The 27,828-nt window shown below is 32.6% G+C and overlaps 2 protein-coding genes and 1 pseudogene across 2 annotated transcripts; 1 reads left to right on the forward strand and 2 right to left on the reverse strand.

Annotated features, from left to right (window-relative positions):
* The first annotated feature begins 1,537 nt into the window (after positions 1-1,537).
* On the forward strand, positions 1,538-5,170 carry LOC142620631 (uncharacterized). Its single transcript, XM_075793971.1, has 2 exons — positions 1,538-1,550; positions 4,434-5,170. The coding sequence occupies exons 1-2, from the start codon at positions 1,538-1,540 to the stop codon at positions 5,168-5,170; spliced, it is 750 nt and encodes a 249-aa protein (XP_075650086.1).
* A 710-nt stretch (positions 5,171-5,880) lies between these two features.
* LOC142620632 (F-box/LRR-repeat protein At3g48880-like) lies at positions 5,881-24,073 on the reverse strand. The gene is made up of 4 exons (XM_075793972.1): positions 23,883-24,073; positions 13,544-13,912; positions 12,903-13,443; positions 5,881-6,057 (listed from the first exon to the last, which is right to left on the reverse strand). Exons 1-4 carry the CDS (start codon positions 24,071-24,073, stop codon positions 5,881-5,883), a joined length of 1,278 nt encoding a protein of 425 aa, XP_075650087.1.
* Positions 24,074-25,778: 1,705 nt separating this feature from the next.
* On the reverse strand, positions 25,779-26,800 carry LOC142619236 (uncharacterized; annotated as a pseudogene).
* Positions 26,801-27,828: the final 1,028 nt, after the last annotated feature.

Consider the following 27,828-nt stretch of genomic DNA (forward strand, 5'->3'; position numbering starts at 1 on the left):
ATCCTAGCGCTTTTGGAGCGCTGGAATAGGGTCCACCTATTCCAGCGCTTCAAAAAGCACTAGGGCAGGTTTCTCTCCATAATGAAATGGAGTGATCCTATCCCAGCGCTTTTGAAAGCGTTGGAATAGGATCACTCCATTCTCTTATGGACGGAGACCTGTCCCAGCACTTTTTGGAAGCGCTGGAATAGGTGGACCCTATTCTAGCGCTTTAAAAAGCGCTAAGACAGGTCTCTTTTATAAAGGAAATGGAGTGATCTTATCCCAGCACTTTAAAAAGCACCGGGATAGGATCACTACATTCCATTATGGAGAGAGACCTATCCCAGTGCTTTATGAAGCGCTGGAATAGGTGTACCCTATTCCAGCGCTTCAAAAAGCGCTGGGAAAGATTTTCGTCCATAAGGGAATGGAGTGATCCTATCCTAGCACTTTTTGAAGTGCTGGAATAGGTGTACCCTATTCCAGCGCTTTCAAAAACGTCGGGATAGGTCTTTCCCATGAGGGAAATCAATAACCTTATTCCAGTGCAATAATGCTTCCTATACCAGCGTTTTTTAAAACCGCTGGTACAGGTCTCCTATTACAGCGTTTTGTAAAGCACTGGTTTTGAGCTTCCGTAATAGGGTTTCCTATACCAGCGCTTTCAAAAAATGTTGGTACAAGCTTATCTATTACGGCGGTTTTTAAAAACGCTGGGACAAGACGATTTTTTTGTAGTTATGTGTTATAAAGGTACAAGTGCTCAATATATGGAAACTTTTCCATGTGTTCATATTAAGCGTGAAGAAGCAATTGTTGAACCGAGATCAAAAAACATTCTAAATGGTCAGTAAAATAAATTTAATTTTCCTTTAGAAATTGATTAATAATTGCTTGAATATTAAATTTTATGTTACGTGTAGATGTGGAGCTTCAAGATTCCACTGGATCAATCATAGCTTCTATCTTTGGGTAGGGTGCGGAGAAACTTTTATCATGCAATGCAGTTCAACTGATGAAGAATACTAGTGAGGTGAATTTCTTAAATTTTCTTATCTTTTGAGTGTAATTTGCTAACATTTTTTCCCCATCTTTTGAACTGCATGAAATTACTGACCTTGAGAACATTGCAAAGCTCTCAGTCGAACAGGAACAATTTGTGCAACTCAAAACCTTAAGTTTGAAAGTTGCAAAGGTTAGTTCAAAGGTTCAACATTACCTCATTCCAAGCCTTCTGATACAAGTAGAGTATACCACTGTAGGAAGATTGTCCTTATTACAACTAAGAGACATTTTAGAGGCTAGTGAGTGCTTTGCAGCAGCGTGAGCTGCAACAATGCACTCCATATTGACACAGCAGAAACAAACACTTACAAAGAAAATTTTAAAACTTGAGATACTATTAATAGTATTACTGATAGACCAATCAGGTGGGACATCTTCGGCTGAAAGAGAGTCAAAACAGTTCTTTGCATCTCCTTTGAAATGAACATGACTCCACTGTTCATGGTTGGCAAGATGCATTGCCCAAAGGATTGCATAGGCCTCAGGAACAATGGGGGAGCAAGGTTGGTGAAGCTTGGACCAAATTTGATGAATGTGCCCTTATGATCTCTAGCCACATGCAACTGCAAGAACAGAGAAGGATTCACCTATGGCTGCATCAACATTGAGCTTTATCCTGCCAATGGGAGGAGGCTAGCAAAATAGGCGGTTCACATAAGCAGCAGGGGACGATTCCATTGCAGTCAAAGTGAAAAATTCTTGGAACTTAAACTGAATCTGCATAGAATCAAAGATATCGATTTGGGCTCCTGATATGTGATCTTGAGGGAAATTATTCTTGAACATATTCTCCTTTTGCCTACACAAAAATATCAATGTATCAAAATAATCTAAATAAGATGAACTAACAAAAACAAATCATCCCAAAGAAAAAAAATGCTTGTCAATTTTTTTCTACATTGAAAAGATTTGATGTGATTTCACTAAGATCTCAACTTGACTAAGCTGTAAGTTGTAACCTGTAAAGAAATAGAGATTTTAAAAAATGCTTATCAAATAGGTTTTCAGCCATTTAGAAATATTAAAAATAAATGATGATAAATGGGACAAAAAGTGTGTTGTAAGTTGTAACACAATGGCAATGCTTGATGATTAAGGCTCCATTTAGTATGCGAGTTTAAACATATGTTTTTAGTTTTTAAACAAAATTACACGTATTTTTACACACTTTTTCACCCATACGTATTTCTAAAAAAACTGAAAATTGTTGTTTAAATACACGTACCAAACGGCCCTAAAAAGGTCTACATTTTATCAAATTAAAAAAGTCCACATTCAAATCCCAGCAGCAGAATATTTGTTGGGTGGGCTCGGGTGATGCCTCGTGGTCTCTAATTATTGGGCCTGTTTTTCTCAAAATACCCAATATGGGTGCGACACTTAAAAACATCAATGGCAAAAATAAGAATCAAAGCCACCAACCTGAAAATAAAAAATTAAATAAAATAATATTTAATACCGGCTGTGAAAAGCCACCTACTTGAAGTAATTTGTTTTGTTTTTTTTTTTTTTTTTCTATAATAGTGTTAAACTATGTTAGGGTAAACTAATTAAAACTCACCATTTTTTTTTGGTAAAGTAACTCAACATTTAAAAAAGCTATGATTAAATTAGGTTTGATATTATATATATATATATAAGTTTTTTTGAGAGAGTTTCAACCCACTCCTAATAATAGCTCTTTATCATCAGAGCAAGACACTAATAAGTTTTTGGTGTAAACGGGAATTAAACTCCAAATTTTTTATTCAATATTCAGAGATTGATATTTGTAATTTTTTCTAAAAAACTATTGATATTCCTTAAACACTTACCTTTTTTCTTTGTATTACAAAATTTAGCAGCTAGTTTGAGTAATTAAGTCACTAAATTTTTTAATTATAACAATTTAAGGAATGGAATATATAAAATATAGAATTCATATTTTTTTTTTTTCATTTTGATTCATGGATTTTAAAAATATGTTAAATTTGGTATTAAAAAAAAGATAAATAAAATTATGTTGGACCATATTATAGATTTCAACGGAAAACTTGTGACTAAAAAAGGGACTAAGTATTTTTTTGAGCTTAGTATGGCCTTCTATGTTGGAAACACAATTTAGACTTGGTCACATGCACATGATTGGAGCAAATATCTGAAATCTTTTGTTGTTTCATCATTTAAGCCCAGAAAAGATTTTGGGTTGACAATCATCTTCACCCAATCTACTATGGATATGGAATTCAAGGTGTTCATCCTCGAAGGCCATGAGGCCAAGAGCCAAACTTGAGTACCCAATCATACTACAAAAATATATGCTCCAAAGTTTCCAGAGTCTTACTGCATAGTGGCAATCAACTGATGAGAGGGTAAACCTTCAATTTTGTATAAAAATAAGGCTCAGATGGAAGGTGATGATGCCGAAAATCATTAGTAAGTTACACGGTCCTCACGTGCTCCCGATTGAGAACCTACACAACACAAAAGCTGAAGATCTTAAAAGGAGTACCGGTGTGGTACCGGCCAAATACCCTTCGACGGTCAAGTTAGAGGAAATCTTTTATTCGCAACTCTAGAGTGCCAGAGTTGGGATGAATTATGCGTACCTTGATTTATGAGGGTTTTGGGGTATTTATAGTAGTGGGTTTGACATCCGTGCCTTGGCTAAAAAATTCTTTCCTTCTAAGAGAGAACCTCTTGGATTTTGCATATCTCTTAGAGTTCTTTTCCTTATAAGAGTCTTCTTGATTAGGGCTAAGCGTGGGGTGCAAGAACTCTCCTTATACACGTATACATGGAGACCAAGTAAGACTACGGATAGAGGTTTGCTTACCCTCTTCAACTTACTGTCATCAGCTTACCGTCATTAGCTTACTCTCTTCAGCTTACAGTGCCAAGATGTAGCTGTCAGGTATGGAGTGAAGTTGTAGAAACTTCAACAAGATCGTCTCTCATGAGTGAAGTTGACAACCTTGTTATCTTCGTCGCCTTTTATTTCGTCATGGTTAATTACAAAATTATCCTTATTAGAAGGAATCAAAACAACTCTGGCTGCGCTTGTAAGGCAAGTGAATGAATCCTTTAAAGAACACAATCAAGCTTGGAAGATTCAAAGTAAAAATCCTTCTAGGAATGAAATTAAACATGGATCACATCTTAAAAATTTTGAACTTCTCTCTTCTCCAATTGTCTGAACAGTTCAAGTTTGAAAATCATACTTAGACTTGGACTTAAGAGAAAAATCCGGATTTGAAATTCTAAAGTCAAGTGGTCGTGCCTTCAGGGTTTTTTTTATTATTTTATTTTAATTAGAGTTTGGCTTTAGGGTTTTAATGTGGTACAATCGTACAAGCACATTAAGGATGTGTGGGCTAACACTAAACTTGTTTTCCCTTTCCAAATAGGCCAGAGGTGGAGTTTTGTGGATGTGGTCTGGCAGATTGTTAGATGTGAGTCAGTCCTCCCCAGTCTTTTGGAAAAGGTTGCTGCAATCTGCTGGGGCATTTGGAAAAACAGGTGCGAGGTGCAGCATGGTGGGCACCGTCGTTCAAGTAGGGACATTGCCCGCAACTCTCTAGTCTCTCTTGAGGAATTTCAGGCGGCAAACAAACTGGCTGCTTCCCCCATTGTTAAAGAAAACATCAAGTGGTCCCCCCCAGCTTTAGGCCGATACAAACTAAATGTGGATGGGGCAGTTTTCTCCCAAATCAAAACAACTGGTCTGGGGATGGTCATTCATGATGATGCGGGGCTGGTTGTTGCAGCCATGAGCAAGATCTCTATTCCTTTGGGCCCGCTAGAAGCTGAAGCGAAAGCTATAGAAGCTGCTATCCAATTTGCAATTGATATTGGGATCAGAGAATTTACTTTTGAGACTGACTCCCTTCTCCTTTTCAATGCCCTTCAAGGTACCAATGCAGCTGCCTCTTCCATAGTGAATATTGTTTCTGGTATTCTTTTCCAGTCCCAAAATTTTAGATCAGTGAATTTCTCTCATATCAAAAGGCTTGGCAACATGCCTGCCCATGCTCTTGCTCAGCATGCTAAACATGTTGTAGATTTTGTGACTTGGCTGGAGGAAACTCCCTGCCTTATTGAACGCATGTGCGCGCAAGATGTAATTAATTTGTCTCTGGTTTAGTTAATGGAAGTTTCAGATTTCCTATCAAAAAAAAAAAAAAATTAAGTAACTTTTTTTTGGGGTAAATATGGGACCATTAGTTCGTGAATAATTACCTCAGCAAGTAATTGTATCCTTCCAAAAAAAAAAAGAAACCAGTGAAAGTTGATCCTTAACGTCCATTTTGAGTGCAATAAGCCAATAACTTAACCAAAATATGGTTCTGTGACCCGTACATACATCTAACGGCAGGTCAAGTCGTCTCGTAAATTGTGGCGTAGACGTGGCAGTACTGCCCTGTCTCACTCTTAACGGTAGAGGTTTTTCTTCTTTCATATCTCTCTTATGTTATGTTTTGTTTTGTTTTTTTTTTTTTTTTTTTGAACAGAAAACTTTTATTAAAGAGGAGGACAGCAATACAACACCCTTCTGGACTCTTCCAAAATAATGGAAGAGAAACAGTCAGGCCAAAACCCACAACCAAAAGATCCAAAAAAATTACAAAATAAGCACCACTTATCTAAAGAATGTGCAGCCTGATTACACAACCTAGGGACCCAAGAAATAGAAATATTATCAGAGAGAGACAAAAGGGACCTCAAATCAGCATATAGAGACTTGATTCTCCAAGGAGGAGGCATTGCCAAATTTGAAAGAAGCTGGACAACAATTTGAGAATTAGACTCCACAAGGACAGCTTCACCACCCAAAGCAGGGGCAATGGAAATCGCTCAACTAATTGCTTCTGCTTCAGCTTGGAGAGGGAGGGCGGTGTTCTCTTTCATGGAGCTAGCAAATACCAACTCCCCTCTCCAGTCTCTCACAACGGCAGCAATGGCAGAGAAGCGAGGACCCACTACTGCATCAACATTTATTTTTATGTCCAGCCTTGAGGGAGGAATCCAAACCTGAGGGACAAATGAGAAGAATCTTTCAACTTTGCTTTCAGGTGAGAAAACAAACATATATTATACATGGGTCCGCACAAAGGGATGGTCCATAATTAAGCACCATGTATGAAATAAAGGATAAGGACACATCATGCACCGCAACTACGTACATTTTCGTTCACCAACGGTTGAGGAAAGACATGGACATAGAAATTTTTTTTAGGGGTCATAGTATGTAAAAAGTTTTGAAGTCTATTAAAACAAGTCATACCCTGATTCATTAAAAAATAATTATACCACTAAATTTATACATAGATGATATTTTTAATCACATATTATGAGTTGGAGCAAAATAACTCTTAAACTATGTGAAGTTGAATTTTTTCCCCCTAAGAATTCAGACAAGTTATGAGTCAAAATTTTTTTTATTAAATTGTTTTTAAAGTATATTTTCCTAAAAATAAATGAGTTTATATAAATGATTGATGAGTCATTTTATTTTTCTTATTACTCTTACACTATACAAAGCTTATTAAAGCAAATCATATTTAAGATAAATGTTTTTGTAAATCGATAAGTAAATCTTTTTATTATTTAATAGATTTGGAATATAATACTTTTTGGTTAAAATGCAAACGGTACTATATAAGTTTGACTGAAATTTATTTCAATCTCATAGCTTTGTCTTTGTTCAATTGAGTCTCCAAGTTTCAAATTTATTGAATTTAAGTCTGAATTTTCTCTTCAAAATCTCGTGTTTTCTTAAATAATAAAAACCATATCTGAATTTTCTTCTCAAAATCTCTTCTTTTCTTAACAAATAAAACCATAACTAATTTTCTTCTTAAAATTACTATTTTCCTTAACAACTAAAATAGATCTAAATTTTCTTCTTAAAGAGGGTAGATTCATAAGGAGGACTTCTTGAACTAATTTTATCATGTAAACACTAGCTGCATTTCATCATTGCATATCACTGTTGCATATCACTTGGTAGTTAAATGATAATTAGAGTCTAGAAGACCGAATTTTATTTGGACAAAATGAGTGTCTAACACTTTCCCATTCTGTAACCTAGCTCCCAAACCATAGGTTTTGATTCGTAGAATAGTGTTTTATCTTTATTTTGATAGATTGTATTTAAGACCAAAGCTTTATATTTTTACATAGATTGTATCTAGAACCAAAGCTTTGTAATGTTTTTCTACCATATTGTATTCATTTATTCAATTAATGAAACTTGAAGTATTTCGAATATGTATTTTGTATCTTGTAATTTTTCTTATTTTTTGTAATATAAAATATAAGTGGCGACTCCACATAACCTCAAAAGAGAGGTGTCGATGCCTATCTCTCTTCTTTGAGAGCCAAGTCCAGTCTCTCACATTCCATATTAACTCGAAGGAGTAGTATTATAGCTAGGCATTACATTTCATGAAACAAAAATCATTACTTTGAATCTCTCATTCTCCCTTCCCTGGAAATTAGAAGCTTACTTATATATATTTTAGGAAGAATCATGTCTCAATCTAAGTGCTCAATTTACACATCACATGGTTTCTTTATGATTTAATTATACTTGTAAAGTCGGGACTGAAACATTATACCTTTTAGCTCCACAGACTAAGTACTCATTTTGATGAATACATAGAAATTAAAAAACAAGCAAGTCACATTTTTGTAACTAAGATTTAAATAATTCTTATGGATTTTCATTAGCTTCTTACTTGATTGGACATTAGACCGAGCATATGGTTCAAAGGGAATATCAAAAGAATTAAGACTTCAACTTAATTAAGTCAAGCTTTTTCCATAGATCGAACAAGGTCACAACAGGCTAACCGTCCTGATTTGCATACTCGAGAAACACTAGAAATCAAATCCATAACTTTGAGAGTCATGAATATCTTAAAAAGGATATCATAGTCCATGTTGTTCTAGCTACAAGCACTTAAGTGTTTATTTCTCATTAGTTCAAAACAAATATTTTCCTTCAACAAAAAGAAATAAAAACGTAGTAAATAGCAATTAATATTGTGACTAGACGCCTTTTACATTCAATTCAACCACTTGGGGAAACCAATAAATTAACATGTTATTCCTGGAAAATGGAAAACCAAGCAAGTGGAAAAAATGCTAATTATTAAGTTTTTATTTCCTTTTGTTGAAGGGAAATATTTGTTTTGAAAAAATGAGAAACAAATGCTCAAGTGCTTGTAGTTGGAACAACATGGACTACAACATCCTTGTAAAGATATTCATGACTCTCAATGTTATGGATTTGATTTCTAGTGTTTCTCGAGTGTCACAGCCAGAAATTTCTTCAGTGGGGCCAAACTATATATATATAAAGAATAACCTCTACACACTCAAAATATATTTATGAAATGATTTAATAAGTGCTATTTTCTTACATATAACAAAGTGTGTGTGTGTAGCATTGATCAAAAATCTTCTAAAAAAGCATTGATAAAAATGAAAAGATATTTAACTCCTAACCTTGAAATCATCATTTATTATTTCTTCTAAAAGGAAAAGACATAATGTCCACATCTCTAATTTTCTAAATAGATTAAAAAAAAGATATAAAAATATTTACTTATGATTTTTTGATATGCTATTATGGTAGAAGAGTAATTAGAGAAAAGAAACGGTGTATTAATAATATATAAATGTTTCTATTTTTTATAAAATAAATTAAATACACTTAAAATAAATGAGCTATTTATGGAATAAAAGTAATTAGAGGAAACAAAAATTGATGCATTAATCATCTAAATAAATGTGTTATATTTTTTAGTAAACATTTAGGGTGGGGGCAGTATTTAAATTTATATCTAAAATTACTTTTTTTTTTTACCAAAAATATAAGAGGGGAGGAAGAATTTTTGAAAAGTCAAGGGGCCGCTACCCCCACTTCCCCTCCCTCTATCCCCACTCAAGGGTGCAACTCATGATGCTAAACATGTTGTGATCCTATTCTACGGAAGAAGCTTGATTTAAGTATGTTGAAGTCTAACTCTTTTTAGGTTCCTTTTGAACCATATGCTTTGTTTGATTTCCAATCAAGTAAGAAGCAAATGAAAATCCTTAAGACTTCTTTAAATATTTTCATTACTAATAAATAGCTTGCAATTGGAAGAAAGTATAAATTGAAAAAGAGACGCTATGTCCACAATATTTTCACAACATTTTTACAACAAATCATAAGTGGTTAGTTGTTAGTGGTTCAAATTTAAACCTAACACGAAGATTACTTTTTTACCTCAGCAATAACAACCAATAACAATCTGTTACATAAGATTTATTGTAAGAATGTTGTGGATATATCATTTCTCATTGAAAAATTTGTGAAACATTTATGTCAAAAGTTTATAATACAACTGTTATGTCAAAAGTACCGTACATATAAAAAATTGGTCAAGTACTGAAAGAGTCAAGAGGCTTCGTGAGCAAAAAGCTAACTAAAGATATACCTTATTAGAATTATGTGATTAAATAATTAAACTTATCATTTCTTAATAGTTTAAGTTTTTGAGAGAATCAATAATTTAGCATGTTATCATAGTAGGTGGTCCTAAGTTCAATCTATATCTTCTTATCTTTACCTCCTATTACATATCTCACATGTATACCCTCAATCATTAAAATGTAATTTGAGCTCACACGTGAAGGGGACTGTGAGATTGTTAGAATTATGTGGTTAAATGATTAAAAAATTTACTATAATAACACTAACCTCTTGATTTTCACAACATGAAAGATGAGAAACTTTTTCTATTTTCCAAGAAAAATTTTATTTTACATAAGATAAAGAAGTAATCAAAAAGAGAGAGAGAGAGAGAGAGATAGATATATTTGCTGAGAAATAGGCTTTCCTTATGAGATGGTCATGTTTGGATCTCATTTCGCTATCTTAGATTTTGACGTGTGACAATGTGAGATTGATAAGACATTTGATTCCAATAAATGCACGTTTGAAATTACCAAATTGTCATTTCCATCTGTAAAGAAAGGAAACAAACTTGGAATATTCTTCAAGTTTAAATTAGCCATCATTCAACGTGGTGAGACTAGCTTAATCACGTGAAGTAGGACAAATGCAAATGAGACACGTACGTTTAGTAAATGTGGATGTATCAATTATCGACTTGTTAACTTTTCTCATAAAAAAACTTTTTAAATTATGATTTTTAATTGGGTAAACTATATATTTGGTCCCTAATTTTTACATCATATTTTAATTTGGTCACTAACTTTTCAATTGTGTCAATCTAGTTTCTAACCTTTTAATGTCGTGTCAATTTAGTCTCTGCCGTTATATTTTAAACGAAAATTGCTTACTTGGAAAATTGCCAAAATAAAATTTAGTTTATTCTCACATCAATGGAAACTAATTTTTTATTTTTGCCATTAAACACATCATTAATTTTTATTTAAAAGATAATGGCATGAATTAAATAAACACGGTACTAAAAGGTCATAGACCAAATTGACACAATTGAAAGATTATGGATCAAATTGAAATATAGTGTATACAATAAGGACCAAAAACGTAGATTACCATAATCAAAAGGCGAACCTCAAAATTTAAATTTTCCTCACCTTCCAAAATAACAAGTTAAAATTTTTCTTTCATTTCTATTTTTTACTTAGAATAAATAATTTTTGAAATTTCTGCAGCAAGTTCTAGTAGCTACAAAATGTTTATATATGATAGGATTAGGTAATTTCGAATATTGACTTAAGTAGGTGCCGATTTATTTAGGTTGAGGTGAAAGGAATATACATATGTGTGTGTGTATTTTGAAAAACGATACTTGGGGAAAAATATAATATCTAGTGGTTATAGGATTTACTGTGGATTTGCACGAATATGGTCTTTAAAGTGCAATAAATTTACTATGTCTTTCTTTTTGTTTTGTTTGTTTTATTATTATTATTTTTTTTTTTTTCATTCTATTTACGGGCAATATCATTACCTTTCAACAACATTCAGTTACACCACTGCTTCTCTTTGGTGCGGTGGTTACTCTACAAGTATAAATGTTTGTGGGGTGTGGGGAAAAATGGCCGGGATTCAAGTCTCTAGGAGGGAGTTTCACACACATATTCACTTAAATTAAACTAGAATAGAAATTCTATCTTGTTAAAAAAAAAAAAAAAACATTCAGTTACTTTTTGTCATGGTGTCCAAATGTTCAACATGCACTAAGCTTAATTTCACTTTTAAGTCATCTTTGCCCTATATTTGAAAATGATCCATTTCCTTTTAAAGTTTCACCTTGTTCTTTTAAGTTGTGTCAAAAAAGGTCCCTGCCATTAATTTTTCTTTTGATTTTGAGTTGAGATTATTTAGTGAAATTTCATAGATATTTGATACCAAGTAAAAAAGGGAAGAAATTGGTTATTCAAATGCTTTGATTGTTTCCTTTATGCATGTTGGAGATATAGAAAATCAAAGTAAGAGTTAAAGGCAACCTTTTTGACACAAACATGAAAATGTAAGGAATACAACGAAACATTGCAAAACCTCTCTAGTTTAAACCCTTGACACTTGACACTACTTAGTAGTTAACTTACTAAGTTGATCCCATACCAATTTCAGACCTTCTAGACTCTTCATTAATGAATCAATCTCACAAATCATGTGTGTGATAACGATTGGAACCTCTCTAACCAAATCCAAAGACTAACTTGTAGGTTTTCGTTTTACTACAACTCAATCTGATTTCACTTGACATCTCACTTGAAACAGTAAGACATTGCATGATGGAGATCTTCATAGCAACAACTTCAACTTTCAGCTTTTTCTTCATTGAAGATTTTAATTAAAATAACGAGACACGGAAATTGATACGATTACAATTGAAACTTTTGACATGGGAATTTTGCCAACACTTATATAATCCTAACAAAAATATGTCGTCTAGGAAGGGTTCTTTTTTTTCTTCATTGCCCTCTTATTGAGAAAATCCACTCTCATTTAAATCTTTTAATTCTCACCGTTTATTTTATAAAGAAAAATTCTCTTTAATTTTTAATTGGGTTTGAGACAAATTATTTATTTGATTTTAAATGGCTTATATGTTTTTTTATTTAAAACCATTGGAATATATTTTAAATGCCTCTTGTCTCTGATATATCTAAAATTTATATAGAATTACAAGGATTTAAAAGAAAAGGGCGGCTGACAACATTTATATGAGACGTTAATCATCTAAAATTTTAACTTGGTCTTACATATACTTTCTAACTATTAAGGCGTTTTACAATATTTATTCTATGTTATAGGTTGAAATTTTATTATATCTCTTAAAAAATTTTAAAACCAACAAAGCTTTCTTTTTCTTTTTTTTCGGGTGTCAATAACAATATCCTAGGCTAACCAAAAATCAGCCCAACAATTATTGTTGATTCGCAACGTGCTAATGCCGAGTTGTGGTTTGAATTTGTTGTGGTCTGAATTTGATTGGATCCAAAGAACATTCCGTTATGAAAGAATGACTAGGGACCTCATTGATCTCCCTTGTTGAACAAAATGGATGGAAACTTCTGTCTAACATAACTGCAAGCAATATCTATATACATTTTGTAACAATTAATTACTGTATCTCCATTCACTGCTTTGGGATTCAAATTAATTATATATTAAATTACCATAGCAATAGGATTATAGGAAAACCTTAATAGATAAAATTATGACTTCACTAAAAAAATAGCATCCAAGGAATTTGTCTAATTAAGGAGAGGTTCATTATTCAAAACATGTCCTCATGAGAAACTCTCAAAACATTCATAGCAGTTGGCTAGCTTGCTGCCTGAAGTAACCAATTTTAGGGTCAATGTGCAAGAGAGCTTACCTCATCCTCTCGCCAACATCTCTGTTCAAATTCAGTCCAATACAAGACCCTTTCATTGTAAGGCCTCCGCTTACACATATTGCAGGTATCTCTTTGACAAGTGAGAAACTTCTTAAGTCGCGAGCTCTTTTCAATGATCGGCAGGTCAATTTCCCGGTACAACGTAAAGCCAACTTCATATTGATAAACTTCTTTCATTTGACAATGACACATATTGAGCACTTCTAAATGTTCGAAGTTGTCCAATACATAGATCATAGCTTGGTTGTGCACCATTGTTCCCCGAAGACTCAGTACCTTTAGCTTTGGTACATTCTTAGTAAGGGGAACAGCAAAGTTGAGGTTGAAAAAGCATTGAAGTTTAAGTTCAGAGAAGCTTTTGCAATATAAGCCAATTGCCTCCATTATTTTGAAAGGAGCAATGACGCTAGGAACAGTTAAAGACTCAAGCCCTTCCCACATTTTGAAAGACTGTTGAATTCCACTCTCTGTTAATTGATGCCAATTAAGTGGTAGAATGAGTCGTTTTAGGTTAGGGCTCCTGCTAAGAAAACGTTCCCAGTTAAGTTACCAATTTAGCATCTTAGATGGGTTTCTTTTGATTTAACTATATTAATAATTTGGGGAATGAAATTCAGTACCTTTCAGATGCGCAAACCAAGTGTTCATCATTTATGGATATAAAGTAGTTGAAAACCAAGCAAGTCACGTTTCCACGACTGAGATTTAAAGCACTCTTCAAGATTTTTGTTAATATCTTGCCTGATTCGTCATTAGACAAAGTATATGGTTTTGGGAGAACATCATTGGTGTCAGGGCTCAGTGTACTCAGATCGAGTTTTTTCCAAAGAGCCGGGTCACAACAAGCCGAGCGCCATGAGCTACACACCAGAGAAACGCTGGAAATTATATCCATCAAGTTCAGAGTCATGAATATTTTAACAAGGATGTTGTAATCCATGTTATTCCAGCTGCGATCACTTGAACCTTGATTTCTCATTTGCTCAAAACTGAATTTCCCTTCAACACACAAAAATAGAAACATAGTAAGCAGTGATTCTATCTCAGAGGTAACGTCTTTAATTAACGTCTTCAACCAATAGATTAACTATTCACTTGGAAAATTATAAAAATGAATGTCTTAGATTAATAACTTATAGAAGTAACTTTTTGGGCTCTTCTAGTGTCTATATCAATGTGCATTTGGTACTGTTAGATCTGGTGCTTTGTTATAGACAACCGAAAAATCCAAGTTTGAGGAAACAATGACGCAATTAAAGAATAACAATGATGAGACATGACAGGAAAGTAGAAACATATTTAAGCACCTAATTCCACCAAACAAAATATCAAAAGCAAACCAAACATACGGTTGTAATATAATAATATGGAACTGAGATGGCAATAAACTAACTTGCTTTATCAAACAATTCTACGACCCGTCTATGCTGTCGGACCGTGAGATGTACTATTCCACGTCAAAATTAATTGGTGATGAGGAAGACACACTCAATTTTTTTATGATATTTGACATCACACCACGTGGACCTATTTTTAGAATGGTTGTAGGGAGTCAAATTGTGATCTCCATTTTTAGAATGGTTGTAGGGAGTCAAATTGTGATCTCCAACATATGCAAACAAAGCATGAAATGAAATTACTTCACTTCCTATGCACTAACAATAATTATGCTGATGGTGCTCAATGTGCTTGTTGATGGTGCCTTCAACATGGAAAAGTATGACAAAATGGAAGTTCCATCCATACGTAATTTTTTTGGACATTGCAAATTTCTCTTTTTATTTGGAGACATTTGTAACAGATTCATAACATCACATAGTCATCTAAGCTAAGATAAACTTTTCTTTTTTGACGGGAAGCTAAGATAAACTAGATAAAACGAAGAACTATTTTTTATATAATAATAATAATAATAATAATAATAATAATAATTTAGGTGACTTTTTCAAGAAATATGAATCTCATGTAATGAAGTTCGATTCAAAGAAATTCAGTACTCAAGAGGTTACTTGTAGGAGGATTATTTAGGACCATATTGTCGAATTTATAAGAATTAAAGAGAAAAGCAATTAAAAACTCTTATAGTGAAGTTGACTAATGAAATGAAATCAATTGCCCTAAAATTGCCATATATATATGATTTATCAAATACTCATTCCAGAAAGATTCCAACCTTAGCAACTCTTAAAAAGAGGAGGATCTCTTCTCACTCCTTATGCAACATGGGAATTTTGATATCTAATTCAAATAATTTGGGTACAGCCAAAAACCATGAAAACAAGAATAACAATTTGAGATCCACGAATAAGCAAACATTTTGAGTAAAACTCTGAAGTATTACCCTATTTTACACGTGCGAACCTTCGACAAAGTTCTCTCAACATTTTTGAAGGATTGAATTTCTTTAAGGATAAATAGCTTCCATTTTGAAAATTGTACGTACTCAAAGATTAGTTAAGTATTCAAAAAACTCTAAAGATCTCATTAGTCAATAGAAAAAATTGAAAACTTACCATATTTATTAGCCATACTTTGTTGCATGAACGTTAAGGATTAGGCTTGGGTCCAATGCGTCAAGTGCATTAGACACAATAAGATACGGACAAGCAGTAAATGTTGGACACATGACCACATCATATCAAGTCCAACGTATAAGACATTAGATCCAACCATGTCCAAACATTATACGACAAAAGTTTTCTGTCTAGAGAATTTGGCGCCTTCTTTTTAAATAAATTCCAAAAGAAACATTTCTAATGATATTTCTAGAATATATTAAAAGACATCTCATTATCTCAAAATGAATGAAATCCATATATAGATGAGATCTACTAAGAACATTATAATTAAAAATTGATCATTGAAGTCACTCTATTTTTTCAAATTCTAGAATTTATTTATTTATTTATTTTTATTCAGTTTTCTTGTGGATATTTAGTTTAAAAAAATAATAATTTAGATCAAAATCAATAATCTTAGCCTCCTTAAAAAAAAAACCTTTTAGGCACTAAAAATAAACCAAATTAAGATTTATAATCTAATAGAAATGAGTAGCATATAAATGAAACCTCTTTCAATCAACTCGAAAGAAAATGTTTTTTCTTCAATTATCAAATTTTTGATTGTTGCAAACTTATTTTTCTTTTCAGGCACTGTATATTTTTGGACTTTTTAAGCTTGAACTACTATCCTCGTTAGTCACATAAATAAAAGCAACTAAACCACTTCAAAGACAACAAAATTCCTTGACAGATTAAATTATTCTCTTTTAATTTGATCTCATTATACTTTAAGTTATTTTACAATGGAATAATGGTACTAACCTCTTACTTTGCATAACATGCAAGAAGATAAAAGCTCTCTCTTTAGTGGGAAAGTTCTAGCACAGATAAGAAAGATGAAGGAAACAAAAATAAGGAAAAAAAAAAAAAGAAGAAGATATTTACCTTGAAGTGAATTCAGTGTTGTTTGGATCTCCTAGTTCTCTCTTTGATCTTGAAGTCTGAGAGAGATAAGAGGCATTGATTCATATAGATGTATGATATTTGAAATTACCAAATTCTCCTTTCCATTTGTAACGTAAGATAATAAATAAGATGCTCCAAGTGACACCTCAATTCAATGCAGCAAGACCAGCATAGTCACTAGAAGTGAGACCAATGATAATGAGAAACATAATACATTAAGGATTCATTTTTCATTTAAGAGAAGTGAGTAAAGCACTCTCCATAATTGGAATGTGTGGGCCACCAAAATTTAAAGTTTCTTTTGTATTTTTGGGAACCAAATTAAATCTTCTTTACCAATCAAAGGTAGAAATAGAACAAAAATTATTAACCATTTCATATAATTCCTATACTAATATACCACCTTATTCTCAACAAAAAAAAAAAAAAAAAAAATCCACCTCATTATCCACCCACCATAATTTTCAATTTGATATTTTTTAATGGTTCATATATGATATGCTAGGTTAATTTCAAATTTTTTTTAATTTCTCTTGTGCCTCTAGAAGAATTCCTTCTTTAACCACTCAATTTCTCAATCCTTTCTTTACTCTCTTAAAATTTCTAAACGTACGCTAAAATTATTTATTTATTTATTTTATAATAATGTTACACTAATGTTTTACAGCTTCTAAAGTAACTATTAGATTTCTATGAATAGAGGTTTATGCAAGGTAGATATTTGGATTTTTTTTTAAATACAAAAAATAATATAATTTTATCACAAAACCTTACAAGTTACAAGCTAATGTGGCCTTAAATATTCAAATGAGTGTTCAAATACTTGTCGTAATTTGTGAAATATCAATTTGTAAGACTTATCTTCTCAAAAAAAAAAAAAAAAAAATTGCAGGACTTATCATTAACATAACTCTCTTTCTTTTTTTTAGCTTAAAATGTTAGGATAAGAACACAGCTAATATCAACGCTCATACTTTTCTTCTTCTTCTTTTTTATCTTTTGCCATTGGGCCTATTCTTCTTACGTGGTTGGCCCACATAAAAATATTTATGGCACAAATAAAAATCAAATAATAAAATCATGTATCAGATTAAATTTCTCTCTTTTGCATGTTAATAAAATGTAAGCTATTTTATTGCATTGGCATTCTATTTTCATAACACGCAAGACAGGAATTTTTTTTTTTTTACTCTTTTGTGGGATACACATATAAGAAAACGAAGGAAACAAGAAAAGAAAAAAAAGATGGATGTCTTTGTGAAGAAATAGGCTTATCTTAAGCAAAGGTTTTGTTTGGATCACTTTTATCTCTCTTAGATTTTGAATTATGAGAGAAATGAGTCTAGTTGATTCCGACTCACACAAATGCATGATTTGAAATTACTGAATTGTCCTTTTTATTTGTAACACATGGAAAACACTCAGCTTCTCCATGTCCAAGGACCAAGTGGGACTTCAATTCAATGTAGTGAGACCAACATAGTCACATGAAATAGGAATAATGAGAATGATGCACATATGATATAAGGGGTTCAATATGTAACTTAAGGCAAGTAGAGTATGGTCCTCTAATGCATATACCTAGCTAAATTTGATTATTACCTTCTTACCAAAATTGTAGTGAATGACCAACCTTAAAAATGCTTTACACTTATGTTTCTAGGGCTTTTAGGGTTCGAAATAGGTTTATTTAGAACGAGGTATAGTTTTTTTTTTTTTTTTTTTATTTATTCACTGGATTTGCAAAAATTAAGACTATTAAGTACAATTAATTTTTCTACTACAAATAAGTACAATTAATTTGACAAAATTTACAAATTGTTTTTTTTTCTTTTTCTCTCTTAAAATTTATTGCCTCCTTTCAACAACTTCCATTTGCTTCTTGTCTTGGTATCCAAGTGTTCAACATGCACTTAGATCTGATTCAAGTCTTGATTTTTTTAACTTGAAATCCCAAATAATTTTTGCATTGGTTTATGTTTACATTTTTGAAACTTCACTCTTAAAAATAATTTTATTCAACTTATTTTACAAAATAAGCTAATAACAAAAAATTTATACAAATATACTTTAATATAAAATGAGACATCACTCTTGGGGCAAAAAGAAAAATTGGAAAGATTAGTATAATATATTAATAAATTAAAATTTCCATTAGAAAATTTCACTCTAATAGTAGGATCAAATGGGTGGATAACAGCTTTTGGGTGAGACCAATATTAGTTAAGTATTTTAAATTTGGGCAAAACTTAAGTACAGTACCTTAGGTACAATTCCTTATGTTCCCTCTTTAAATTTAAGCCACGTGTCCAATAAAGTTAACTTAACAAACAAGCGTTAAAAGATAACAGCATCGTCTCCTTCCTTTGGTTTTTGTGTTTTTCCTCACTGACCTACAATTGATGATTTTAGTTTTAGATATCAGATCTTTCCCCAGTTGACTTCTTCCACTAAGTCTCCTCCTTCAGATTTCTTCTACTAAAGTCTCCTCCTCCAGAGACATCAGGTTTCTTTTATGTTCTTTTTAATATTTCTTTGGCTTTTCTTTTTCTTTTTCTTTTTTCTCAAAACCTCTCCTCTTTTTATGGCTTACCCAGCAACAGATCGAAAAAAATAAAGGGCAAGGCCATAGACCAAAGATTCTTACTAGATTCAAGGAAATCAAGGTCCACCGTGAATTCCTATGCAACTGCCATGCCCCGCTGTCTTCTTCATTTCTCTCTTAGGCTAGTTCTCTCTTAAAGCTTCTATTATGGGGGTTTCATGTGCGTGAAAACCAATCTACCTCCTCACATGGTGGCTAGAATGAATACAAGGTGTGGTTGTGAAGGGATCTTGTCGAAAATTTGTTGAGTTTCAGCCAAAATTTTAATTTGGAACTTGTTTGTTTCTTGGGAAAATGAAGGTGAAAGCATTTGAAGCCATTTGGTGTTTCTGACAGGTTGAGTGATATTGATGGGTCTATTTACTTTCTTGAGCTTTCCTTCTTCTTAATGAATTTTCTACACTTTCTCTTCTTTTGAGGTGTGGTAGTGGTAAAAGCTTGGTTGAGTTATTACTGCACAACATTCATTGAATAATAACTTTAAAGTTTAAACGGCGTTTGCTGAGTTAATTTTATTAGACATGTGGCTTAAATTTAAAGAGAGAACCTAAGGAACTGTACCTAAATTTTGCCCTTTAAATTTAATATACTTTATTAAGTTTAATTCAGCTGGTAAAGTTGCTGATGGTTGTATAAAAGATCTGGGGTTCAATCCCCGTCTACATAAAAAACTGATTGGTGTTTTAGTCTAATAATAAAGAGCTATTATCAGGAGCGGACGTCATAGGTTAAAACTCTGAAAAAAAAAAAAATTTAGGTTCCTCTCTCTCTCTCTCTCTCTCTCTCTCTCTCTCTCTCTCTCTCTCTCTCTCTCTCTCTCTCTCTCTCTCTCTCTCTCTCTCTCTCTCTCTATATATATATATATATATATATATATGTTTTTGTTTTATTATTAAAGATCCCGGCACCTAAAAACCCACTAAATTCTTCACATCCATCTCACAACTCACAAGCATTCACTTCACTTGAGTCCTACTACAATATGATAGTGTTAGGTTTATATATTTACTATATATACCTATTGACAATTTTAGGAAAATTAAGCTAAGTTGATTTTTTTTTATAGAATTAAACCAAGTTGATTTAATAACCAATTATGAGAATGAATTCAATTCAGGCTTAAATAATCTATTGGATTATTCCATTGGTTTTTCACATCATAAACAATATTTTTTATGTGGCTTGATTAATTATGTATCATAATTAGTCAATTAACAAACCACTAGTGATGTAATTAATACACATTTAATATGCAAGAAATATTTATCTAATTAATAGCACCATCATTTTCTCTCTCTCTTATTAATTAAATTTAAAACTATTCACAGCCTCTTTCGACGGCAATGACAAAGTTGGACGAAGTCAAGAAATTTTAAAACTTTCCATCATCAAGTTGCATGAGCCATTAATATTAGTGCCCACCCTTCAACAATGATCTCCATTCATTGGACATATATCGTCCATGTTCCTTCAAAATTAAACAAACGTTTGGTTTTCAACTAGTACATGCATTCATTTCTAAGTGCTAATTTTTATATTATTCTTTTCAATTAAGAAAAAAATAATAGTGTTTCTTTTCTAAAACAATATTAATTTATTGTCATGTGTTTAATGAGGTAGATGCATTCATTTTTAATTATTAATTAGTTTTATGTGGAACACTAATAATTAACATTAAAGGGATATCAAGTCTCCAAGAGGGAGTTTTACATTTATATACACTTAGATTAGGTTAGAGTAAAAATTCTATCTTAAAAAAAAAAAAAAAAAAAAAGGAGACATCAATATATCACTATTTCTTTTTGTGGCATACGTTGGGAGGGAAGATTTAAATTTGGGTTCTCCCAAGAAATGTCACTAAGATGCAAGGGTCATGGTAATTTATATGGTTATTCTTTTAAGATTTAAGTTAAAAAAATTTATTTAAAATACGACATTCCTACTTAAATTTGTTATTGTTGCAATAATTGAAACAAAAGGCAACAGAACACAAAAGCAAATTTAATAGTAGACGCAATAAAAATATACAGCAAGTAATTATGCGGTTAATTTAACAATATAATTAAATATTTGTGAGTTTATTTAGAAAATATATTTGTATACTATATTATATCATTTCTACTCATTTATATTTTCTATAATTTTAATGACATTTGATATAACTAATTCTCAAATTTAATATTCTACCTGATAAGAGCACTAGTATTGGTGTAGGTATTTTGCTAAAATGCTAAATTTACCATCAAAATATAACAAAAGTGGGCTGCACCAGTGGAGCAAAAATCTTATCTTTTCTTTTTTTGGAGCTACAATGCACAACCAAAGATGGCTGTGCACTATAGCTAAGATGGTAAAAAAATATATTATTTTATTGTGATAGAGGTGGTGATTGTTGTTTATTGTAGTAAATATATTATTTTATTGTGTTATTTATATTATTTTATTATTTTGAATGCTAAAATAAAACTATTGATGTTGGGTGTTTTGTAGAGTGGAGTGGTAAAATAAATAAAATAGTTTTTTGTAGTGCCAAATTGCTAAAGTTTTGGCCCATACCCTTCATGGCATTGTTTTCCCAAGCGCGAAGAAGAGGAAAACGTGTTGTTAATATTTTGGGTATTCAACCCACATAAAAGGTCTTCTCTATCACCACGCCCAGATGATTTGGGATTACAAGGATTACAAGCCCTTACTTTATCACACCCATGTCCATCCACATGGCTTCCACCTCTTGGTCTTTTGGGTCACTACAATCCACCCTCTTCAAGCACACATGTCATCTGTGGGGGTACGCCATTGTTTCGACTGGATTTTTAGGCTCTGATACTATAAATGTAACTTCTCAATCCTTATATCAACACTATTGACTACTTGAGGGCCCATATCCATCACAACTTTGTTTTTCCCAAGTATAAAGCAAGGAAAAACACATTGTTAACATTTTGGATATTCAACCAACATATAAAGTCCTCCTCTTTACCACGCGCAGGCAATATAGGATTCCATGCATTGCATATTGTGCTAATAAATTAGCAATCGTGAGTGTAGTTGCAAATCTCTCATTCCTTCTTCGCTGGAAATTAAAAGCTCACTTATATATATAAAGAGAGGAGTATCTTAAAACAACAAGTGCTTTAAAGATGAAGAACTCTCCATTAGTTTTGTTTAGCATGAAGAGATCAATGCATGTGTCTACCGTGATCGTAAGCAACAACACGTTTTTGTAACAATCACCATATCTTGATTCTCTACTTAATTTACAAGTGAAATTAATTTTATATTAACTCTTCATAGCAATAAGAAAACCTTTATAGAAGACGAATATGTCTTTATTAGCTTTGGCATATCCTCAACAAGGGCTATTGCAAAACTCTACATCAAAAGAGCACATAATTTTAAGTTCAAAGAAGTTCTTGCAATATATATGTACCGATAACCTGCATCATTTCAGTAGGATGAAAAAGGTAAGGAATAGTCAACGACTCAAGCCCTTCCCACATCTTGAGAGCCTGTTAAATTCCACTTGCTGTTACTTGATATCAAAGTTGCTGGCAGAACAAGTCTTTTTAGATTAGGACTCCTAGCCAATTAGGAAGAATCGTATCTCAATCTATGTGCCCAATTTACGCATCACATGGTTTCTTTATGATTTAACTATACTCGTAAATTAGGGACCGAAACATTATACCTCAGCTCCACATACTAAGTACACATTATTTATTAATACATAGAAATGAAAAAACAAGCAAGTCACCTTTTGGTGACTAAGATTTAAAGAAGCCTTACGGATTTTCATTAGCTTCTTACTTGATTGGACATTAGACATAGCATATGGTTCAAAGGGACTATCAAATGAGTTAGACTTCATACTTAAGTCAAGCTTCTTCCATAGTACAAGGTCACACCAAGCTAAGCGTCATGAGTTGCACACTCGAGAAACACTAGAAATCAAATCCATAACATTGAGAGTCATGAATATCTTAAAAAGGATATCGTAGTCTATATTGTTCCATCTACAAGCACTTAATCATTTGTTTCTCATTTGTTCAAAACAAATATTTTCTTTCAACAAAATGAAATAAAAACATAATAAGTAGCAATTCATATTGTGGCTAGACGCCTTTTACATTCATTTTCACCAACTTGGGGAAACCAATAAATTAGCATGTTATTCCAAAAAAAAATGGAAAACCAAGCAAGTGGAAACATGTAAAAGGCGTCTATTCATAATTATATGAATTGCTACTTAGGGTGAGTTTGGTTGGACTTTTTGAAAAAGTGCATAATGAAAAAGTTGAGTTTTCAAAAAGTGCATAATGAAAAAGTGTTTTTTCAAAAAGCTGAGTGTTTGGTAAAAGCTGTTAAAAAATACTTTTTGAAAAAGCTGAGTATTTGGCTAAAACTATAAAAGTTGCAGTTTGAGGAATAAATTACCAAAAAGGACAATGTATATATAAGGGAGTTTATTTCATACTTAAATCAACTACTTCATATACTTACTAAATAATAATAATAATAATAATAATAATAAATATATATTATTGGTATTATTTTAATAATGTTTGGGCAATTATTCTTTTTTAGTGTCATAATTATTTTTTATTGCCATTAATGACTTCTTATTAATATTAATTAAATCTAAATAATTTTCATCATCATGAAGCACAAAATGAAAATGTAAAAAGATGATAAAATATACACCAATAATCCAAGTTTAAATTGTGCTATATAAAAATGTAAAAAGATATAAAATACATATCAATAACCCAAGTTTAAATTGTACAACACAAAAATGTAAAAAAGATGATAAAATACATACCAATAACCCAAATATAAATTGTACTACATGATATTATAAATAAAAAAAATACAACTACTAATTATTACCCCCCCCAAATGGAATTTGCAATGAAATCACGAAGAACCACCATCGCAGGGTCTGTTAAAGATCCTGAGTTCTGCTCATAACTGCTACCTGCTTCACTATTACGTTCTCTTCTAGAAATTGAATCTTGATTGGCGTTTATGAACTCCCTATCATCCCTATCATTTAGTCTAACAAAATTATGAAGAGCCATAGTAGCAGATACAATAAGTATTTGGATATGGAATGGAAAAGATAGCATGTTTCTGATAATTCTCCATTTATTCTTCCACACACCAAAAGTGCGCTCAATCACACATCGAAGAGATGAGTGAGCATGATTAAATTTTTCATGTCTAGTTCTAGGGCTTCCACCTCTCCTTCGAAAGAAGATGGTATGATATCCCTTTGTAAGGTGCCAAATAGCCTTTCATCATTGGGTATCCAGAATCAACTACATAAAATTTCCCTAGACAAAAAAATTCAATTGTATTAACACACACACAATATGTCATTATAATGAACAATTGATTAACCAATTACAAACCTGGTGGTGGGTGCGGAAAGTTGTTACTTTGTTTACGAATAGTATCAAGAAAAATGTGAGTGTCGTGTGCTGCACCTTCCCATCCAGGCAAAACAAATGTGAATAACATATCAAAGTCACATGCAGCCATCACATTTTGGGTTGGATATCCCTTTTTTCCAAAGTATGGAATGGACTTCTCAGTAGGTACAATCGCTATCACATGTGTGCCATCAATCGCACCGATGCAATCCTAATAAAAACATTAATAGTTTTCAGTTCCACATGCATTGTATTATCATATAGACAATAACACTTATTCAAATATACAATAGTACACATACTTTGAAATGTGGCCAATAAATTGGATGGTCTTGTATTTTGGTTGGAACTTCACTAAAAGTTGGATCCGAAGGCTTTACATATGCAGCTGCAAAGCGAGCACTCAACAGAGTGATCATCTTCTCAAAATGTCTACTTATGGTTTCACCCGAATGCTGAAATAATTCTTGAACCATTCAGTTACATATTCCATGACCAAGTATCACTAAACAGATTGCCACTAATTCTTCTAACGTTATATTCCTTGAATGTTGAAGTCCAAAGTCATGTTGTAAAACTTGACACAAATTATGAAACACCTCCTTTTTCATTCTCAACATATTGTAACACAAATTTTCATTACCTTCCATACAGCATCTCAGCCAATCCCACCCTGTTTGTTCAGAATCATAATAAGGAGTCTTATTAATGTACTTATTGAAATACATCACAACTGCTTCACAGGTAACTGTCACAAGCTGGTAAAACTCCTCGTCAGAATCGTCATTACTATCATCATCATCAGAATCACCATCACTGTCATCATCATTGTCACTACTCTCACCATCATCATCAGAATCACCATCACTGTCATCATCATTGTCACTACTCTCACCATCATCATCATCATCATCATCATCATCATCATTGTTATCACCATCATTATTATTGTCCGCACCATCATTATTATTGTCAGCATTGTTATAATCACCACCATCATGATCATCACAATAATTTCTGTAATCCCCATCCATTAATAGTTCCATAAAATGGCCACTCTCATGAGTACCATTATAATCATCCATATTGGTTTAAGCTACACAACAAATTAACAAATACTCAATCAAGACAATTCACAACATACCAAGACAATTGAGAACATCAAGTACATAACACTGTAATGAAAATTTCAAATGTGTTTACATTGCACATATATTAGTCCAAAGCTAATACTAAATATCACATAACTTAGTTTAAAGTTAATACAACATAGCTAATACAACATAGTTAATACAACATAGCTAACTTAGTTTAAAGTTAATACAACATAGTTAATACCACATAAGGTTAGTCACTTCTTTTGGTTATAAATCATTGCTTGTAGCCACTCCAGCTGTGACTCTAGGTCCTTGAAAGTTAGGAACATCTCCCTACGTGACTTTTTTAGTAAGATAATGGAAGCTTGAACCACAAACGTACTTTCCACTCCAGGAAGTGCTCTCACAATCGCCATTACATTATCAATTGAACTTGGTGACTCTTGAGAAGTACCTTCAGACCTATTCTGACATACAGTTATTAATTGACTAATACAATTGTCCAACATTGCAGCTCCTCCTATCTTCTTCTTTTTCTTCTGTGAGGGTATTGATTTACTAGTTCGCTTTTGTCCTGAACTACGTGATTGACTAGTATGTCCTTGCTGCAAACTACCAATGTTTAAACTCATGTCACATTGGTTATCCTTAAATTTGGAGCTACCATCTGAATCACCAGCACCCTCTTTTGGCATTGTTGGAGGTAATGTATCTGAAGAAGGGGTCCATGCAGCTACCCTAGTTGCTGCAACATCCCTAAACATTATCTCAAGTTGTTCTAGATTCTGTGGACCTTTCTCTCGAAATTTTTTAGCTTTGGGTAATTCCTACAAAATGTAATTGTAATTTCACTCATATAACAATAATATAAAAAAAAAAAAAACTATCTCCAACTAACTACATATTAATAAAATACTCAACTTACCTTCAACTTCAGGTCCCACCAATAATCAGGAGCAGCAATCGTTCCCTTCACTGCATCCCAACCTAAACCTGTGTCAAGATTCCTCAATTGTTCCCACAATCTCCAATCACCTTTTAATACATCCCACCTACTTTTTAATTAGTCCTTATCATAGTTTTGACCGGTCTTATCACAAAATTTGGTCACCAAATTGAACCAACTTTTGGTACTAAAGCCAGCACCTTTTGTTCTATTCCCGGCTTGAATTTGTTCCACACAAAGGTTACAAAAAGTAGTTGTCCACGTTGGATTAATATCCCAATCTGCTCTCGCCTTTTTTACCTCGGGGTTGGAAGTGGTCTTTTTACCCATCTATAAAGTTAACCAACCATAAGAAATGCAAAAAATAGAATACACAATATTCCAATTTAGTGAACTAGTTACAAACATGATCTAATAATTCTAGGCTAACAAACAAATTAAGATGGAGGTAGTCGTAGCACAAGAAAATAAAAAGTGAATTTGGAAGGGAAAATAAGTATATATACACTCGGCATTTGGCAAGGCCTTGATCCTAACTACCTACAGGCAAATACACACATTCTATTTCGTCATTCAGCTCTATATAAGGTCAATTCTAAAATGAAAGAAACCCTCAAATCAAATTAATGTATCATTAGAAGGGTGGTGTGAAAACTAAACTGAAGGGAGTGGGGTGCGGCAGTGGCTGATGCTGCTGGGGCATGCGTGTGCAGCTGCACATGCATACCCCATCAGCAGCAGCCACTGTCGCACCCCACTGCATCAGCAGCAGCATCAGCAGCCGCACCCCACTGCATCAGCATACTGGCTCTCCTATGGGAGTGAGCTTCACTTCCCCTAGCCCTAAAAAGACACCACACATGTACTCATCATGAGAACCATATTTTTAACAAAAAATAAATACCAGCCAAGACCTTTAATGACAGTCCAAATTAGAGCAGCGGAAGAAAAACTAAAAGACAAAAGCAGATGACTAAAATAATGAGTCATTTAATTTGTAAAACCTTAGAACAAGAATGTAAAAACCCATAAAAAATTTATAAAAAAAATTACTATAAGAGTTAAATTGAACTTAACCAAAATGTGATGCAACAGCAAACCATGATTTAGTGCAGAGTTTCTGCATCTTAACAATGTCCTTTAGCAGAAAATTTGAATATATCAAGTACTCTATACTACATCCCCTCAACCCCCAAATCACACTCTTTTTCAACCCTGCCTTGTATATATTGCCTGAAGACTTAAATTCACAATTATATCTTAAAGGAAACCTGGTTAATAGTTCCACAAACAAGCACATCTGCAATAAAGCTAGGTGTTTACTCTTTGCTCAAAATAAACAATGTTGCAATTGACCA

The sequence above is a fragment of the Castanea sativa genome, chromosome 12 (genome assembly GCF_040712315.1).
Source record: "Castanea sativa cultivar Marrone di Chiusa Pesio chromosome 12, ASM4071231v1".
Lineage (NCBI taxonomy): Eukaryota > Viridiplantae > Streptophyta > Magnoliopsida > Fagales > Fagaceae > Castanea > Castanea sativa.